Source organism: Sinocyclocheilus anshuiensis, unplaced genomic scaffold (genome assembly GCF_001515605.1).
Source record: "Sinocyclocheilus anshuiensis isolate Anshui unplaced genomic scaffold, SAMN03320099.WGS_v1.1 scaffold1683, whole genome shotgun sequence".
Classification (NCBI taxonomy): Eukaryota; Metazoa; Chordata; class Actinopteri; order Cypriniformes; family Cyprinidae; genus Sinocyclocheilus; species Sinocyclocheilus anshuiensis.
In genome coordinates, this window is record NW_015548387.1 from 105,980 (window position 1) to 124,236 (window position 18,257).

Genomic DNA, 18,257 nt, shown 5'->3' on the forward strand with positions numbered 1-18,257 from the left:
GACATATATATATATATATATATATATATACATGTATAATTTTTTGTCTTGTTAGCCTTGTTATCCTCACATGATTCTGACTTAGATAGAAAGAACATGTAAACCTGCATCTCTGTGGTGGCCCCTGTAGTCTCCCACAGGCCTCTCACATATGATGTATGTAGGATGCAGTCTGAGGTGGGTTTCTGTCTGTGGAGAGGTGTTGAGTGTCTGGTCAAGTGGGCTTTGCGTGATGGCTTCTGTGGGAACACTTCAATGTAGCGCTGCGGGGAGATATTTTCCATGTGTGGTGTTAACGTTCAAACCTGGGTCTGACCAAAATGGCATTTCCATCATCTCACCATTGCCTCTGCTGAGATCCATTTTAATGGCAGTTCAAAATTTTTTGTCAAAACCTTGAACATTGAACAAAACATTGATGTTTTTGAGACATGTTGTTTTTTATACTGTTAGTAATTATAACCGTAATGAATAAAAATAACAATAAATAACCAACTCTCTGCTGGAGGACCCCTTAAGGTGCAATCATATTTACTGTTGTTCTGCAAATTTTCTATGTGAAATAGAATTGTTTTGATAGGAATTCATGTGATCAGGCAATTCACATGAGGGTGAAAGATTTTCTCATGCAGATTTCACATCAGGGTCAAGTTGGACATGCAAATTTGCTGCACTGACCAACAAAAAGCTGCTTGGTTTTAAAGTGGGTTCTCTGTGAGCTGCCCTTCATACATTACTATTCTATTGATAACAGACAATGGTGCTTTTTGTGTTCGAAGAATTAGGAAACACATGTTTAGAGCTTTAACACAACACAACTTTAGAGCTTTGAAGGCCCACAAAGATTCTCCTCGAAGGCCCCCATGATTTCTACTCAGGGGGACACCCACCCCCACCAACAGAATATGATTTTTACTGAGAGGGGTTCCCTAACCCCCTCCACCCCAGAATGTGATTTCAAGGGGGCCCAATGCAATATACTGTACAAGGGGCCCAATGATGCCATTGACTAGGGGCGCTTGTGGTCATTTGCACTGTTTGTGCTGAGGATTCCTATGGTAATCTAAATTTCGGAGGACCATGACAGTTTGAAGGCCTGGTCTCAGGAGTCAGGCCCCACTTAAAAGTCTGGAACAGGCATTCATATAATATAGACTTAAAATGATAGAATACCCCTGTCATCATTTACTCATCCTCAAACCAGTATGAGTTTCTTTCTTCTGTTGAACACAAAAGAAAATATTTTGAAGAAAGCTGGCAACCAAAGTATGGAAAAAATACTATGAAAGTCGATGGTCATCTTGTAACAGAACAATGGCGAGTAAATGATCAAATGACAGATTTTTCATTTTTGGGTGAACTATCCTTTTAATATATCAATACCAGTAATGCAGGATCTACTGTACATTTCTATGCCCAAGACCTATGATCAAAAAATAGTATAGGGTGCACATGAATGTCACAAATATTTATTCGCTGATTACCAGTTGAATAGTGTGTGGACACACACACTGACATAGTCGCCTCATGTCATCCAGTGGCAGTTCAGTGCTGAATTCACATTACATAACAACACTGACGGATTATTGGCCTTGTGTCCAGAACCAATGAAACTCCTCTCTTTAAAAGAAGAAGAAAAATAAATAAAAAATAACCATCTGAGAGATAAATTGTAGAGTTACATTAAAATATTATTATTTAATCCAGTTTCTGTAGTTTGGTAGCTACTGTAGGTTATATGAAATGACATGATATTTTTTTAGCAGAAAAAAAGTGTCTAGTAGTGTAGTGTGATGTAATTATAGATTTAAATAAACACATAAAATTAAAGTGTACTGGCCAAAAAGGCTCATAAACTGCTCTTCGGTCTCCCGTTAAAAGCATTACTCTCTCTGCGCCTATTACATAATGATTGATGACATAACACCGTACTGGCTCGGGACAGCGCGAGCCTGGACAGAGTCATTGCGCGCGCCAGAGGCCACTCGGCTCTATTTATCCAACAAGTGCCAGTCCGTTTCTCTCGTTCTCTCTCTCTCTGGGACCGTTCAACGATTTTTTTCTTTCCCTTTGAAATGTCAAATACGCATGCTAGTTACATTAAAACGACAGCGAAGCGGAGGAACGTGTTGACATAAACCTAGTATGTTTATTGACCAGACGCGCCAACTTCTTGGGGATAATTGAAAATGGCGATGTGCTTGTTAAAACGTTTGCGGCGTCCCGGTCGTTAAGGTGTCAGCAGTTGTCATTTTTCCTCTGGTTTTCTTTATTTTGAGTTGAATTTTAGTTTAATTGCTTTAGGCTAGTTTAAATAAAACCACTAATCACAACTAAACGATTCGGTTAAGGAGGTGTGTTGCCGTAGAGAGTTTTGACAGGAAAGTAATGGAAAATGATGAGCCCGCATCACCGGACCCGAACCATGACAGCACTCAGAGTAAAAGAGGTAAGCGTGTCATTAATTAACCCATTACATACCTCAGTACTGTATTAGTGGGAAATCATCTCAGATTATACGTGTGTGTGTGTGTGTGTGTGTGTGAGAGAGAGAGAGAGTGTTTCACACACTTTTGAAATAGTTTGGTAGCTACTGTAGGTTATATGAAATGACATGATATTTTTTTAGCAGAAAAAAAGTGTCTAGTAGTGTAGTGTGATGTAATTATAGATTTAAATAAACACATAAAATTAAAGTGTACTGGCCAAAAAGGCTCATAAACTGCTCTTCGGTCTCCCGTTAAAAGCATTACTCTCTCTGCGCCTATTACATAATGATTGATGACATAACACCGTACTGGCTCGGGACAGCGCGAGCCTGGACAGAGTCATTGCGCGCGCCAGAGGCCACTCGGCTCTATTTATCCAACAAGTGCCAGTCCGTTTCTCTCGTTCTCTCTCTCTCTGGGACCGTTCAACGATTTTTTTCTTTCCCTTTGAAATGTCAAATACGCATGCTAGTTACATTAAAACGACAGCGAAGCGGAGGAACGTGTTGACATAAACCTAGTATGTTTATTGACCAGACGCGCCAACTTCTTGGGGATAATTGAAAATGGCGATGTGCTTGTTAAAACGTTTGCGGCGTCCCGGTCGTTAAGGTGTCAGCAGTTGTCATTTTTCCTCTGGTTTTCTTTATTTTGAGTTGAATTTTAGTTTAATTGCTTTAGGCTAGTTTAAATAAAACCACTAATCACAACTAAACGATTCGGTTAAGGAGGTGTGTTGCCGTAGAGAGTTTTGACAGGAAAGTAATGGAAAATGATGAGCCCGCATCACCGGACCCGAACCATGACAGCACTCAGAGTAAAAGAGGTAAGCGTGTCATTAATTAACCCATTACATACCTCAGTACTGTATTAGTGGGAAATCATCTCAGATTATACGTGTGTGTGTGTGTGTGTGTGTGTGAGAGAGAGAGAGAGAGTTTCACACACTTGTGAAACGTGGAACAAACTCGCACACACATTCAGTCATAGATATGAGACCAGTGGCACTCTAAAAATACACCCTTTATGCGACAGAAGTGCCTGTCTGTGCGCCAGCAGTCCTACACTAACCCACAGCGCTTGTGCCACGCGAGCCAGCGAAACCACAACTCTGTGACTCCTGTCACATCTACCTCTGATCCAGCCTGCATTCGTAAGAGTGTGTTGTGCTGTCTTATCTATTCCTGTTGAACGTGCAGTGTAATTTCAGCCATCCTCAGTGTTGAGTGTAAAATTATATTTCCTGGTGCTGTTGTCACTTTTTGTGACAAGTCAAGTTTTTCCAAGTTTGGGAGTTAAACTCTGCGGTGCGACAAATTAACTTTGTAAAGAATGAAGAATTCTATGTTCATTCTTAAAAATAAAGGTTCTTTATTGGCATCAATGATTACATTAAGAACCTTTAAAATTGATGGAAGCACAAAATGTTCTTTATAGTGCAAAAATGTTCTTTAGATTATTATCTGATAACCCAAAATGGATCCAAAATCACCTTTTGGAATCTTTATTTTTAAGAAGAATTTAAGAATGTGGCCTCTCTAAATGTGTAAAAGAAAGTGTAAAAACAGTTTGAATAGTATATAAAGGTGTGCAAGTTTTTGTAATTCTGTTTAAGTTATATTAAAATAATGTCCATAATATAAAATGGACATTATTAATTGTGTGCCAGAAACGTAGAGATTCACTTGTTTCTCAGAAAGCAGAGGGAAGAAACAAAAAGTCGGGAAAATAAAAGAGAAAAAAAAAGAAAGGAAAGCGATACCCATTGACCAAGTAGCACAGAGATAAGACTATACTTTAGTTACTGAAATGAAATTCCCTCAAGGGTGTCTTATTAGGATCTTGCAACCCAATAAGGTCTCGTTAGGGCCTTATTCAACCGAAAGAGTATTGCTTTAAATCGAAACTGGTGTATTGGGTTATCTGAAGTTGAACTTTTGGCTATTTCACTCTTACGACATTCTTTCATTGAGATCAGTTTGTTCAGTGACCTTTTTCCTGTGTAAACTGTAAGTTAACGCAGACGTGTGTGTTAACCATTAATCCCTTTCAAGTCAAGTCAAGTCAAGTCAAGTCAAGTTTATTTGTACAGCGCTTTTCACGATACAAATCATTGCAAAGCAACTTTACAGCAAATTAAGTTTCTACAATATTTAGTGGTAGCTTATCAGTGGTGACTGTCAGTTAATGTACATATGGCAGAAATGTACGGAAAAATCAATTTAAGACATAATAAAACAGACGATGAACACTATTAACAGCAATTATTATATGATGCAATCAAACTTATAGCAAAATGTGGTAGTTCTGTATGTTGTTTCAGGGTTGGCATCATGAAGCTTGTGTAAATCCTAGTTACCACGGGAAAACAGAGAAACAAATAGAGACATAATTAGCTTAGCCGCTGTTCCATCCAAGCAAAATTGATTTGTTTAACCCAAACTAAAGAATAATAATGTGCATTTGATCAGATATAACTGCAGTACAAGATTATGAGATGCATTATTTGAATGCTTGGCCAAAGAGATGTGACTGTGAGGGAATATTTAGATCGGGTGGCGCATCAGGTTTCATGCAATACATGTTTAGGCAAAATGTTATGTGGGAAGTATATTTTGATTTAATTAAAATGATTTAAATCAAGATCAAATAATCAGTTTGGCACAATATCAGTTTTTTAAACATAATTTTCAGCCTAAATGGTATGAAAGGTTGTTGCATTTTAATATATTATATTATGCAAAATTTGTTTGCTCAAAGCTGTATTTCAACAGTGTTCAACTTTTAATGCTACACAAACAGTAAATTTAGGACTTGTTATACATTGTTTAAAGAACAATCAGAAATGCATAATCCATATCTTAAGAATATACAAACCATGTGTCATACCCTCCTGCCCTCTTGTTACGTGCCTTATCAGTGTCACTCTCTCTTCATGCAGCCCTCTATCAAACATATTTATCCCTGTTCTCACACTTCCCCTATCTGACACTCCCTTTCTGCTCTTTTCACTGAATCATCTAAACACACTTTCCCTCTGTTTTGAACTCCTCCACATTCATTTTCTGTTCTGTTCTGTCTGCTTCTGTTCTTTGATGAGCTCCCACTTGCACCTGTGTACTTGCACCTCATACCTCTTGTGTACATCATGTAAGTCTAACTTTCCCATTCTGAGTCAACATCTCATCCCTCTGTTCACCTGTGCACAAGCTAGTGCTTATCAGCGTCTTTATATTTTCAGTCACAGACCTTTACACTTTTAACAACAAAGTTACTTTCAAGCTTCTGATCAAGAACCATTTTTTTGTGCATTTTTTTGTTCTTAAATTGGTTAAATTGCTCTTTGGAGATTTATTGCAGCTTCTTCAGAGAATAGGTTAAGACTTTCCGGGTTCTTTAAAGGAATGTTCCGGGTTTCAAGTTAAGGTCTATCAGATGTGTCTGTGGATTAAGACAATAGTTTTAAGTCTTTCTTCAGTGAAGAAAACCCATATAATGCCCTTACAATGGAAATATATGGGACAAGACTTTAAACATTGTTTCAAAATTATAGTTACATTATATGTTAACATGAGCTAATTGTGACAGAATCACTTATCCACCTTTCCTGTGCTAAGCTATATCCAATTTTAACTCCAGCAATTTAAAGCTCTAAAATATGCAAAAGGAAAAATCCACCCAGAGGAATTATATCTTTAATGCATAACCAGGGGTTCATTCATCTAGAACAGAAGCCTCAGTGCTAAATACTAGACAATTTTACCCCCAAATAACATTTTTGTTTGTAAGTTACTGTTGAAATGATTATCTTTGGTAATTAACAGCATATCACTGACATTCCTTTAAAGGACCCAGGAGGGTTTAACTTTTCTCCTGTTAATGGATGTTTTACGTAGAGTCAATATAGTGGTCTGAAGAAGCTACAAAGTGCGTAGCATCAATAACTTCAAATAAGGGATAGTTCTCACAAAAAGGAACATTCTGTCATCATTTACTCACCATAATGTCATTTCAAACCTGTATCACTTTCTTCCTTTTGTGGAACATCAAAGAAGATATTTTGAGAAATGTCTCAATGAGTTTTTTTGTCCATATACTGTACAGTGGAAGTCAACGGGAACCAAAACTGTATGGTTACCAGCATTCTTCCAAACTTTCTTCCACAGAAGAAATAAAGTCACATGTTCAGAACATTATGAGGGTAAATAATGATGACAGAATTTTCATTTTTGGGTGAATTATCCCGTTAAGCACATTTCTGTTCCATAGATGTCCATTGTAAATGCATTACTGTACTGTACATGAGATGATTGTTTGTTTCTACAAACCGAGCCTACCTAAGCTTAAATAAAGCTTAACCTGTGTTGAACTCATTGATTTAGTGCTCGACTGTACATGTTTTTCTGAAGAACTAAAGAATAAATAGTTCTTTATGGAGCTTATAAATGTTCTACAGCATCAGGTTGTAAAATCCTTGGTTCTATTCAAAACCTTATGTATTTAATATTGTGGACCCTACTGATAACTGCACATCACCAGATGCATTCTGCATCTCTTTGCCTTCATGAATCTATCCTCTTTACACAGTAGAGTCATCAAATAATTACTTTACTGGTCCCCTGACATTTTCTTAATGTTTTAATAACTGAGCAATAACTTATGAGAAAGCAAAGAACTCTGCTTTCATGAGCAGAATTAGACCGTGTTTGTGAACGTTATTACTGAGGGTTTAACCACCTGGAGTCCTTTAGTTTTTTATATCATATCCACAATTTTCCGCTCCTGAATGCAGAAATCTCGTTCAATCTCTTCTCTTCTGATGTTTACCACTTAGATTGCTCTGTGTTACTAACCCTAAGACTCATTTCTCATTCAGTGTTTTCTCAGTTTTTTTTCTCTCGCTCTTGATTTTTCTCTCTATCTCTCTCATTCTCTCTAACCTACCCTCACATCACCTTGCCAGAAATACTGTAAATAATTCTGTGTGTGGTAAGAATGGACATAATCTGGATTAAAGTAAAGATTAGTGTTATCAAGTGTTTTTGGATTCCTGATCTATTTCCAGAAGCCGATTGGCTAATTTGAGATCCAAAAGCTTACCTCCACTACCCCACTACACAGATTACCTGTTTTCACACACACAAACCTCTCAGATTCACACACATTGCAACACTCTTTCGCAGTTTCTTCCCAAGCTAATATGTGAATATGGTGATTATGAAGGTAGAATGTGACATTTGACTAAACACGGGGAGATTTTATACAGGTGGGAGTGAGAAAGAACTTTAAAGACTGAACAGAAGAAGAGATGGGTGCGAGACAAAAGGAAACCACAAAGTAATGAAACACTCAACGACAATATGGCATGTGTTACCTTATAGCGGTTTATGAATCTACATAGATGAGGCAAATCTTGAGACTCATGATAATGTCAATGGCTGTCAACTGAAAACTGAAATAACTTTGATGCTCTGTGTTGTATCTTTACAGTTATTTATGTACATTCATTTTCATTCACAGCTAGTTGAGTTCAAAGCACTTTTTAGAAGTTAGTCTCTCAGGATGGGTCAGTTTTTAGTTTTTATGGGATGTTGTTGACTTGTTGATTCTCTTGTATAGCGGCAGGGGTCCTCAGAGACTTCTTGTTATAGAAAAACAGAGGACAACTGCCACCTCACAGGTCATGTTTCCAGTAGCTTAACACCCTGAAGCTCTTGACTGGTTACCCACTGAAGCTAAGCAGGGTTAAGCCTGGTTAGTACTTGGATAGTTGACCTCTTATTTCACTGCCCAGGGAGTTGGCCATTTCTAGGGCTGCCCCATTGTCAAAATTCCTGTTCACTAAAATGTCGCTCCTCATGGAACTTCCCAGAATGCACCAGTGAGTGCTCCTCACTCTACTTCTTTTTCTGAAATATTTTCATGTTTTTTTTCAGTCTGTTTAGTGATCGGACTATGGATGAGCTCAAATTTCAGCATTGCTGTACTTTTTATTACAGCTAAGTAAGATGCAAACAACGATGATCAAGGTCCTTGCTAGTGCCTAACTTTGTTTCATAGTATACTGATTCATGCCATAGGATGTATCGTAGATACAGGTTGCAGAGGAAGAGGCATTAGAGAAGTCAGCAGGGGCCCTGTGGTCTGCGTGGGTACTAATAGTAATGGGGACACTCTGCCTTTTCTGGGGCATTATGGGTCCATTGCATCATCTAGGTGGTTGAGGAGATACTTGAGGAGAGAACTTGTGCTTCATGTGAAAGTAGAAGTAAACATCTATACAAATGCATGGACATACACATTAGTTTTGTCACCAAGAGTGATTGACCATTTACTGTATTACTTTTTTTTCCCATCAGATGTGTTTAAGTTAGTAGTTAAGTTAGTAAGAATCCACTCCATACCTATCAAAGCGGATGTTTTTTTTTTCAGCGCGAGTTAATCGACTAAGTACTGCACGATCACAAATCTTTTCATTACTACCAATGAAGTGGTTGACACAGTGATCATCATAGCAATGAACGGGACACAAATTCTGATATGTCAAAATAGATCTGTGCATTAAAACTTGGAGTATAAATGCAGATTTTAAGAGCAGTGTTTACTTATGAAAAATAGTTATGTTGGTATGTTATGAAGTTATGTTGGTTTAATGTATTATTTACTTAATATATTTAATTAATTGTTTTTCATTTTTATTTTCAAATAGAGTTTAAATAGTTTTTGCTATGGTACCAAAACTGGTACAGTGAACTGTGAATTTTTACTGGTATTGGACTACTGAAAATTTGGTATTGTGACAACACAAGCCAGGGAAATCTACAACATTTTTGGGGGGTTTAAGATGCTCTAGTGTTGCATTTGCTGTATGTGCATGCACAGTTCTCTCCTATTCCTCCTTTATAATGAGTCTTATTCTCTGGGATTATTGCTTTCACAATACGCTCAGCTCTGGGAATGTTCACTGTTGTACCTTTTTAATGCTTTAAAGCTTCAGTGTCTTCATAGTTCCTGGTAAAATCACATGAAAAACTTTAACTGCAAAGAGATGGAATGCAATCACAAAATTATGTGACTTGGAGAGGAAAAAAAATACTGTTGATAAGTGGACAAATATCTGTTAGATTCAGTATGATTCCTTTTTGTAGCCCTATTAAATGTGTAGGAGAGCAGATGACTTACTATAGATATTGTAGCTGTCACCTGACAAGTGTTGTTCACTGCAAGCAAGATTGAAAATAAGTTTATGTCAGACAATGATAACAGAGGCCCACACGTCAGTTTGCTCTATCTGTGTGTTTTTCAGTGTGTCTAGACTATTACTTTCTTGTTTCAATGACTTAATTTGCTCATTTGTAGATATGTGGTTTTGTATTTGTATGTACATTTTCAATTGCTATTTTAGCGATCATGCTAAACACATAGTGAGTTCTGAATAAGTTTGATCGTTAAGTCAAGCATTTAAAATCTCTCTCTTTCTTTCTCTCTGGTCTTGTAATAGCTGCATGGTCAAGTAACTGTGCTAGGTGGCCAGAATGAAGCGATAATTAGTGTAATCAGGGCTTGGCTGTGTTATCCAACTGCATTTAGATTTGTTACCATGGTGCCTTATATCAATCATTCAGGTACCTCAGAGAATCCTTTAATATGCGATCAAAAGATGAATGTCACTGCTCTTTTACACCTATAAACATACACACTCAAAAATGCATACTTTTTTTTTTTTGGTAGAATTTGAGAAAATCCACAGAATTGAGCATCCCACTGACTGAAAACTCATACACTGGTTCCACATAGTGAGGGGGGCGTGGCAGAGTCTTAACTTTGATAAAGAATATCTCTTTGGTTTTGAGACTTTAGTCTTTGCAACTTCAGGGATCTTATCTATGCACAATCAGCTTGTAACACTCCAAAGAGAAAGGAAAACTTGAAATCGCATCATATGACCCCTTTAAACTCAATGGTCAAACTAAAAACATCACCTGTTTTTTTTGTTTTTTTTGCAATCCTGTCAACAAATTTGAGACATTTCTAAATACAGTTTAAAAACCTGAATTTGTGTGATTTGTTATTTTTTAGCAATGAACATTAAATAAACATTAAATTAAAAAATTTAATCTATACTAATTTTAATCTATACTAATAAACTAACAAAAAAATAACATAAAATGCAATAAACAAAATCAGAATGAGTAACAGGTTGCTAATTTACTATAATTTAAACTGTCACTCTGTAGAATCTAGCTAGTTTGGGACCAAAGTTTGGTTTGTAGTTATTGATAAACTTGTATAAGGAAAAATATTTGTTTGATAATTATGATTTATGGATTAACAGGGCTGAAAGCTTAATAAATGCAACAAGTATAAAGCTGAATATTACATTTTCAGGTGTAATATTCAGGTGAAAATGACAGGTGGATGCTGCACACTGGTGGTGGATGAGGAGATCCCCCCTCGCATTGTAAAGTGCTTTGAGTGTCTAGAAAAGCACTATATAAATGCAACAAATTATTATTATTATTATTATTATTTTTGGTAATTAAAATGAAATTGAAATATTTTAATAATTTAAAATAATAAAATTTACTTAAAAAAAAAATCGAACAGATGATTTAGATTTTTCAAAATTTTGACATTGTATTGTGATTTCAGTTTTTCAATGTAGTGACTGATGTAGTGACGCCAAAATCAACATCAGGCCAAAATCAACAGAGGGAGAGACATTTGACGTGTTTACAACTAGTATTTTCATGCTATATTACAGTTATGTTGGATTTTATATTTAACATATTTAGAACATGTATGGTTACATTAAACATATTAATTGCCCAACTAACTATTGTTTTGTGTCCCAATCCAGTGCATAAGAAATCCCATCTAAGTAAGTACAACTGAGAATCTCAACCATTCATCAGTTATGCACTGTCTGTTCTCTCTGTGTAGCTGTGCAAGTATGTTGTATAGTAAAGCACAGTAGCAGTTTCAGTGTGTGCGTGTGTGTTTGCATGCTTTGAGAGGTGGCTTGTTTAACCCCCTATGCATGTTGTTTTTTGCATATCAGAGAACCCCTCCATTGTGGTTATAGGAGGGGGGCCTATATCAGTGTAGCAAAGCGGTGCATTATTACACCTGTAAAGAACACACACAATGCACCTGTATCCACATATATTTTTACTTCAGCCACAAAAGCTGTATGTTTAAATGTGAGCAAAGCTACCGTAGACGCGCACGCACAGGTGCGCAAAGCTATGGGTGTGTGCATCTGAATGAAGATAAGATCTGAGAGTATTTTGGTGAAAAGATGCTGTTTAAAACTCTTCCCGCCTTTGTGTTTGATTACAAGCATGCATTGTTTAAGTATTTCTCATCTTTTTTTCTTTTGCTCTTTCTTTCCTTCCCTCTGTCCTTTCATTTTTTTGTTTTTGCATTTCAATTTGACAAAGTCTTATATAAATTGTTTATCAGTCAAATTCACTTTATAAAAATGTTAGGAAACCCTAAAGGGAAAAAAAAGAGTATGTTTCATATCATATTAGCGTTTTGGTTGGTGAAAAGATGCTGTTTAAAACTCTTCCCGCCTTTGTGTTTGATTACAAGCGTGCATTAAGTATTTCTCATCTGTTTTTCTTTTGCTCTTTCTTTCCTTCCCTCTGTCCTTTAATTTTTTTGTTTTTGCATTTCAATTTGACAAAGTCTTATATAAATTGTTTATCAGTCAAATTCACTTTATAAAAATGTTAGGAAACCCTAAAGGGAAAAAAAAGAGTATGTTTCATATCATATTAGCGTTTTGGCTTTATTCGAGTGTGACTGGTGGATTAGAAAACACGCAGAGCGTGGTTGGACCATGATTCATAATGACAAGCAATAACAACACTCTGCCGTACGCTGCGGCAACAATATCACATGACGATCTTAACCAGGTTGTTTACACCAATACTCTCTACCGCCTATAAGACCAACCTCATATTCTTTCTGAACGGTTCCTCATTAAAACTAATAGCCAAAAGACAAGTCAACTCTTTACAATTCAAATGCTGCATGTCTTCTTTAATCACTCTGAGAGAAAAGGTACAAAATCTGTCACTGGGGCGGTATCCTTTCAAAAGTCACTAATATGTACCATTTAGGTCTAACATGTATAATGTAGGCACTAATATGTACCTTCAATGTACTAATATGCACTCTTTAGAGGTAAATAAGGTACAAAAGTATACATTTTGAAAGGGTACTGTCCCAGTGACAGCTTTTGCACCTTTTTTTCCTGAGAGCATAATCCAGAGAATAGAAATTATTTAGGTTAGTTTGATACTATTTGGGAGGTTTTAGTTGTGTGTCCACTAGTGGAAAGTGAACAGGATAGAGTGAGGAATTCAGGATTTCAGAAAGAAGGATGCATTGAAAACAAACATACAGAGGTGAGCTGCTCACTGCTGAAATGGAAAGAGAAAGAGAAAGTAGAGTCCACCTATAGACGGACAGAGAAACAGCACATGAAGTTCTTCAGAAGAGACATCATGCATGAGTGATAGAGAGAGGTGTATCTGTCTACAGTTTGAAAGGGACAGGCCCACTCCCTCTTTGTCACTCACGGATACAAACACACACAAATGCTCTCTCTCTCTGTCACCTACCGACAGAAAACCTCCTAATCTCTCTGTCATCTCCCACCTTGCGACAGCATCATCTGTTCAGAAGTTTGATTAACTGTGAGACAGAGCTGTCAACCATACTGAGAGATTTTGACACATGCTGTGAAGATGATGCGAGGTAGGCATTTGTGTTTTTTTGTTTGACCTAGTAAGTATGTATTTTTACTAATGTTTGTGTGGGTGTGTGACAAATGTTTGTTTACATCACATTGGATGCATCCTCATGTCTTTGTAAGTAATGATTTTCATTTTGGTCAGTGCAACTTATATCGCAAAAGGACAAGTTGCGAAACACTTTTGTGTCCCATTTTGTTCTTCCGTTTCACTCATCAAACTCTAGTTCAGGACGTAGTGATTATATATCCATTGCTTTCAGGCTCTCAGATAAGATTGACCTTTTTGGAGTTTCGCTGTGCTGTTTGTAGTTGTACGCGACTCATTCTGCCATATTAGCAGGGAGATGAAAGTCTGAGGCGTCTTGAATTAAAACACCATTAAAGTCAGAGATGGATGATGCACATCATGGAGGATGGGATGTATGATATGCAGGATTTTGTAGGAATACAGAAAGCAGTGTAGATCTGATGCTTTGATTTTGAGATCAGGATTTTGATTTATAATTTCTTATCAATTCAAAATGCCTTGGCATTGCCTGATGAACCTGATGACCTGATGAAGGATGAAAGATGGCGTTAATGCACAACATAATAATCAATGTTTTTTAAGAGAATGTATGAGCCTTTTATAATTTAAAATGTGCTTAAAATATTCAGATTGGCTTGATAAGACGCTTGTGCAGAAAAGGTTCATTTACTTTTAATTAATTAATAGAAATTTGCCATGCACCTACTTTTATTCTATTATTTTATTTTATTTTTATTCTCTACTTATTTATATTTACTTTTACCTTATTTAATTTATTAATGGCTTTAACAGTAGACTCATGGGTAGTGTGTGTGTGTGAAGTGGATCCAGCGTGGGTGTGTGACTCTACACGTTCTCACTGAGTTTAGTAATAGGGATTTTCACACATTCAACATCAAGTATGCCATTTCCACACTTCACCTTTGAGCACAACATTAAAGCACATTAAAGCACAACATTAGTTTAGTCTAAAATCTGGTTTGACATGAAAAACTGAATAATCAAATTGATGTGGAAAGTACCCTTTTAAAACAGATTTAACTAGATGTAGATTTAACTTGGCACTTTCTTTGAATCTGAACAAAGTCTTATAAACGATTTGAAATAACAGGACTTTTCTATGCTAAGATACATGTAAGGTGTTCAAACATATGAAAAACATCATGTTCGTAACTCGTGCAGTCTGCTCAATTAAGCAAAATTATCCTAAATTAATTATGAATTTATCCGTTCTTTTACAGTGCTTTTTAACAAAAATAAGGGAGATAATTATTTAGATTATATAAATATAAACTTTATATAGATCCATAAACTCATAATAAATTGAGACAGTGATAGTTAATCTAGATAGGTAAACAGTTAGTCGAGAACGTAGCAGAAGAAGCCACAGTATTGTTTAATGGCCAGATCAGTTGATTATTAGTTTATCTTGTGCTTTGTGGCTGTTATGATTAGTACCACAACTATAGATATGATGAGGAGCCTATAGATAAAGGGTTTAACGTGCAGATGATCTCATTTATAAAACGAACACTGCAAGATAAGGTCTCGCTTTCAGAAACTCACTGAATACAACATCCTCAGTTCTGAGTCATTGTGTGTGGCCTAAACGGAATAAACGTGAAGTAACTGCTAAAACGATAAAGACGATTTTTAACTCTCCCTCTATTTTTGTTTACTTTATCCTGAAACCCACACAGACAAAACTGAGGACCCTGAAAGTATCAGATGACATTCGTTCATGAGGCTTGTGGTTGTGGACATCGTTCAGAAATGACTCTCAAACAGGCATTTTTGTACAATCCCCTAAAATGGAATTTTCCGTAGCAGCCCACATCACGTATGTGGTTAAATATCTACTCATCAAAATTGCTACAATTCAAGCAGGACTTGCTGAACTCAGCTGTGCTGTATCTTATCACTTTGCATTATCTGATGCAGGTTTGCACTGAAGCTCTCGCTGTAGTCAAATTAATTTGTTAATTTGCAAATTAATTTGTTTCTCATGATCTTAAAAAAGCTTAAATGCTAGATAGATATAAATTGTCTACAATACTTATCCATTTCTTTACTAGATGAATTTTTACATTTTTTAAACATATACTGTTGGAAAACCATCCCAGGATGCACCTAATGAAGTTGGTTGAGAGAATGAACAGTGTGTGCAAAGTTGTAAAGTAGGCAAGTTTCTTTGAAGAAACTAAAATAAAAGATAGCTTTGATTTTATTTAATATTTCAGTCACTGCATAATTTCCACACCTCAATATGTTACTTTATATTTTAATAACTTTAGTATTTTTTAAAATATGGAAAATAAAAATTATGAAAAGTATTCATGTCCAGACTGCTAACGCATATGTTTTGCTACAGTTATGCCAAATTTTGTGTACCAAAAAATGTCCTTTCAATACAATAAAATGTTTAAAGACTTGTAAAGACAGTCCTTAGTGGTATTTTTTATTCATTTGTTTTACTTTATTCATATTTTATTAAAAGCTAATGTTAAAAGGTTTCTTTAAAGAATAAGGTTCGATGATACGCTTATTAAAATGTTATTAAAATGATTTAAGATATTTAAGAACAGAATCAGAAGATATCTGAACCTTATGAGGACAGTTTATTGTTGTTCTGCTGCATAATAAGCCTAAAAGGTCCTGTTTTTATTCCGTATTAGACAGAGAGAAGCACTGCTGTAGTCAGTCAGACTGAGGCAGAGAGGAAGGTACGAGCAGAAAGACCTTCCGGGATAGCTGTTTAGATCTTCATCCGATGAACGCAATTGGAAAGAAAATTGGTGGATTTTATTGAATACACTTTTTGGTTTTATACGCACATTAAGAAAACATGCAGAGTGAGGCATTTTGCAACGTTGCACTAGATTCTAACTGCACACACGCACACTTTCTGAATTTACTGCCAATGAACGCTTCGCCAGCTGGGACAGTTTATTGTTGTTCTGCTGCAAAATAAGCCTAAAAGGTCCTGTTTTTATTCCGTATTAGACAGAGAGAAGCACTGCTTTAGTCAGTCAGACTGAGGCAGAGAGGAAGGTACGAGCAGAAAGACCTTCCGGGATAGCTGTTTAGATCTTCATCCGATGAACGCAATTGGAAAGAAAATTGGTGGATTTTATTGAATACACTTTTTGGTTTTATACGCACATTAAGAAAACATGCAGAGTGAGGCATTTTGCAACGTTGCACTAGATTCTAACTGCACACACGCACACTTTCTGAATTTACTGCCAATGAACGCTTCGCCAGCTGCACGACTGTTCTGCGCTGTGGTCACCCGTTCAGTCCCTGTGTGTGAGTCTGTGTGTCGACACACACATGTGTGTGTATGTGCACAGGTGTGCGTGCAGAGCTTTTGTTTGAATGCTGTTTTTCCATCACCTACATTTTGGCTTGTTTTTCTCCATTGTTACCAAGTAAAACAGTGCAATCAAAAAGATCAAAAGTTTAAGAACGGACTTTTTTAATTATATGTTTAAAAAAAATTAAAAACAACAAAAAAAATCTGACCTGATCTGTTTTCATATAGACCAAACGCTTATGAAACTGAATGTTATGAAAGGAAAGTTGAAACTCATAAATGTGCTCAGCACACTAATATATGTATAAATTTACCGCTTTTTTTGTGTGGGGGTTTCACTCCTTTTTCACTCGTCCTTAAATGTCTTAAAATCTTCAAAGGCGAAATCATGACTTATACATTCAGTGACTAAAGCCTTGAAATTCCAAAAGATATTCTTTCCCCCTGAATTTACAAAGCTTTTCCATTCAGCCTGATTTAAAAAATAATTCAAGTGCCTTCAAGACCTAAGATTATATGTATTATTAATTTAGACAATGAAAAGAATATATAAATGTGTATATATGTTTGAGTGTGTGTGTGTGCGTGCGTGCGTGTGTGTGTGTGTGCGTGCATGCGTGTGTGTGTGTGTGTGCGCGCGCGCGCGCGTGTGTGTGTGTGTGTGTGTGCGTGTGTGTGTGTGTGTGTGCGTGTGTGTGTCTGAAACCGCATGCTAAGCACAAATGTCTTATCAAAGCTTATTTCATCTTATCTTTTGGCACTTTCCTGTGACAAAAGATGTTTTTGTGGGTGTGCTGCTGTGCGAATTATTTTTATAGAGGTAATCCTTTAGTTAATTACTAATCGATATTTTATTTGAGAAAAATAAATATTTATTTCAGAATAGCTTACATTAATTATATGTTAATACACATTCAAATTGTTCTTTTTTAAAAAAAAAATTATGAGTTTCACAATCAGTATAATTAAAACATGTAATTTTTTATTTTAAACATTGAGCTGTTATAGTGAAACAATAGTGTTCTAGCACTCTATTAGCAAGTTTTAGCTTTAGATATGTTATTCAATTAGATGTTAAACAAATGTGCTGTATCAAATAAGGATCTTGCAGAATTGCTCTGTTTGTCTCTCATGAGTATCTGTATATTGTTTTTCTTTGAAATCTATAAGCTCTTGATGTTTCCAGGTTCTCTCTTTTTCTCTCTTTTATTCTTTCTCTTGGTGATTTTTTTTATTTTTTTATTTTTTTTTTTTTGTCCTGTCACAGCACTCTTGTTTTCAACTCGAGGATTTCCGTTAGTGGAACCTTGAGGTTTTCACTAGTTTACAGTGCAGAATGCTGTTTCAAGAGAAGAACAGACGGAACCGCTAGATACATATGGGTACTTAAATCCACAGACTATCTTTAAGATGAGCTTTTGGAGATTCTGTGTACGTTTCCTGATTTCTTTCTCCACATTAAACATTATTAGACATTTGTTGTCCTGAGAACAGGTATTGCATTTAGCTAAAACAGTAAAATAACATGCATATGTTATAACATATCAAATAACATATCTTAATATCATACAGTATAAACAGAACTTTTATTTTCTATGTACTGTACATTTGCAACTCCTTTTTATGCTTGGTTTGACTGTCTTAATTTTGTGTGTG

At 36.0% G+C, this 18,257-nt stretch overlaps 1 protein-coding gene across 1 annotated transcript in view; it reads left to right on the plus strand.

Annotated features, from left to right (window-relative positions):
* The first annotated feature begins 2,827 nt into the window (after nt 1-2,827).
* LOC107656700 (nuclear receptor ROR-gamma-like) overlaps nt 2,828-18,257 on the plus strand; it is a 34,430-nt gene continuing 19,000 nt past the window's right edge. Inside the window, exon 1 of the mRNA XM_016444642.1 lies at nt 2,828-3,315. Coding sequence (XP_016300128.1) covers nt 3,255-3,315 — 61 coding nt within the window. The 5' untranslated portion in view covers nt 2,828-3,254. The remainder of the gene's footprint in view (nt 3,316-18,257) is intronic.